Source organism: Nansenia antarctica (assembly GCF_963989245.1).
Source record: "Nansenia antarctica genome assembly, chromosome: 8".
In the NCBI taxonomy this organism is placed as follows: Eukaryota; Metazoa; Chordata; class Actinopteri; order Argentiniformes; family Microstomatidae; genus Nansenia; species Nansenia antarctica.
Genome location: NC_137678.1, coordinates 29990961 through 29993460, shown reverse-complemented (window position 1 = coordinate 29993460; position 2500 = coordinate 29990961). Strand labels below are relative to the sequence as shown.

The following is a 2500-nucleotide window of genomic DNA, read 5'->3' as shown; positions in this document are numbered from 1 at the left end:
AAGCGGGATGAGTGCAAGTGGGCGGGGAAAGACCTCATGGTAAGTTCTGTTGATGATGTCATCGCTGAGTATTGATATGATGATGATGTATGTAATCACATGTCTAATAATAATAATAATAATAATAATAAGAGGAATATATTGGTTTTATATAGCTCCTTTCAAGGAACCCAAGGACGCTTTACACATACAGAAAAACTATCAGACAGGCGAAACAGAAAACACAGAGACAGCGACAAAACGAAACTAGCGGCCAACGGGCCTTGGTGAGCAGATGGGTTCTGAGGGCTGATTGAAGGTGTCCAGGGTAGGGGGGCATTGCGGATCAAAAACCATCACCGGTTTGCAGATTGTGGTAAACAGGGTAGAAGCCAGGTACAGCATGTATACCTGCAGCATATGGAATATACCAATAACAGGAGCTCAGAGTTTTTCGTGACGCCGTGAAAAACACTGTTCCCTTAGCATAGCGCACATAAGCTCAACATCCTGTATATGGTATAGGTATGTACATGTACGTACAGTAGGTAATGGAAGGCCTGCAGCCCAAAGACATAGACGGTAGTGGTACTGTGCATGACCCTCTGGCCTAACCCCATAGTTTCTCTGGAAGCGTTTTCTTTCCTATTACATGCTGCGTGTGTTTGTTAGTTCAGCGAGCAGAGCTGCACGCAACGCAGCACTATTGGCAGGCGGGCGAGAACACACTACCACACATCGCTCTGTGTTTGTTTATACTGCAGCCCTTCTGCAGCCCTATGACGAGTGTGTGTGTGTGTGTGTGGGGTGTGTGTGTGTGTGTGTGTGTGTGTGTGGGGTGTGTGTGTGTGTGTGTGTGTGTGTGGGGTGTGTGTGTGTGTGTGTGTGTGTGTGGTGTGTGTGTGTGTGTGTGTGTGCGTGTGTGTGCGTGTGTGTGTGTGTCTGTCTGTCTGTGTGTGTGAGTGTGTGTGTGTGTGTGTGTCTGTCTGTGTATGTCGTGAGAGCATGTGTGTGATAGGTATCAGACTGTGTGCATTATCGTTTTTTTTTGTGAGGTTTGCATACGCCATCCCAGTGTTCTATCTGATCCTAATTTCACGGCTTGGTGAACATGCAGCAGAGGGGAGGGGGGTGTGGGATTATCTGGGATTACGTAGTCCGGTCTCTAAATCATGGAGGTTCCACTTGGGCCCAAATCGGTGCCAGATTTTGGGTTTTTGGCATACACACACACACACACACGCACACACAAACACACGCGCGTGCACACGTACACACGCACACACATGCACACACACATGCACACACACACACACATGCACGCACACACGTACACACACACACACACACACCCATGCAAACACACAGCGATGAGGCATTTGCGTGCGAAAATGTTTACTCAGGAAAATGAGGCGATGAAAGCTCAGTTTAAGTGAGCACGAAGGCTTGATTGGGACATTACAAAATCATTCAGAGCTAAATGATAAATATCTCCACCCACAATTTTGGAGCTCCAGAACTAATGTAACAGGACTCTGTCCAAATGTCTTACTGATGATTCATTATGCATGGCTCAGCATGACAAAAATGTTGAACACGATTCAGAAAGTTTTTTTTCCGGGTTGACTGGACAGTGGACAAATGATTTGGAATATGAAGTATGGAGTATGTTATTACTAGAGAAATAATATCATTAGTAAAGTACATACAGTGGACTTAAGGGCAACGTGTTATAATACAGTATGTATATTAGTCTAATACGAAGGATTGATTACACTACCTGGAACGATGAGTAGACATCGACTACAGTCCAGAAGAGACTGTAGATCGTTCCCTCCACACTAAGTGCATTTGGCTCATACGACTACCTACTAATTTCCCATCGTTTCCACGGAAAGGAATCAATTATCCGCAATAATGACTCTCTCATTTGCAGCGGATACTGTGGTATTCAGGTAACGACGCAGTCGGTGGCAAGGGAACTCATTTTTCTCCTGGAACGTGACAGAAATAGCACATGTTGCTAGACGGTCGGACTTCTGTCAGTGCCTTGGCTCGCGCTGTCCTGCCGCTAATGAGCCTACGCCGCAATAACGACCCGAACACGACCATGGGAAAACCTAAACAGGTCCGTCTGTCTGTCAGGGAGGGAATTAATGAGATGGTTTGTACATATGTGAGTATAATATAACCGTGAGAGAGAGATGTTGGGAGACATTCGGCCTCTGTTGCCTTTTGTCTTTCCACCCGTTAACATTAAATGGAAGCACATAAGGGAAAGTCATTAGGTTCACAGAGACCATTCACGGACACGGTCGTGGTCGAGGTTCATTAGGTAGACGACGGTCACTGAAACCGTTCACGGTCAAGGTCGAGGCTCCTCTCGTAGTGGAGAATGTCTAGGTTGAGCGGCCGTTAAGGGTCGCTTTCACCACAACACGTAATGGGCGTGTATTTCCGTTAGTAGAAAACGGATGGTTGGACATTTTGAACTTGTCTTGTGACAGTTGGTTAATGTTCA

At 46.1% G+C, this 2500-nt stretch overlaps 1 protein-coding gene across 1 annotated transcript in view; it reads left to right on the top strand.

The window, feature by feature from the left end:
• sema3aa (sema domain, immunoglobulin domain (Ig), short basic domain, secreted, (semaphorin) 3Aa) overlaps positions 1-2500 on the top strand; it is a gene marked incomplete at its 5' end in the record, with an annotated part of 48314 nt that overhangs the window by 21993 nt on the left and 23821 nt on the right. The window contains 1 exon segment of the mRNA XM_080538259.1: positions 1-39. This exon segment is cut by the window's left edge and continues 24 nt beyond it. Within this exon segment, the coding sequence (XP_080394385.1) occupies positions 1-39 (39 nt within the window).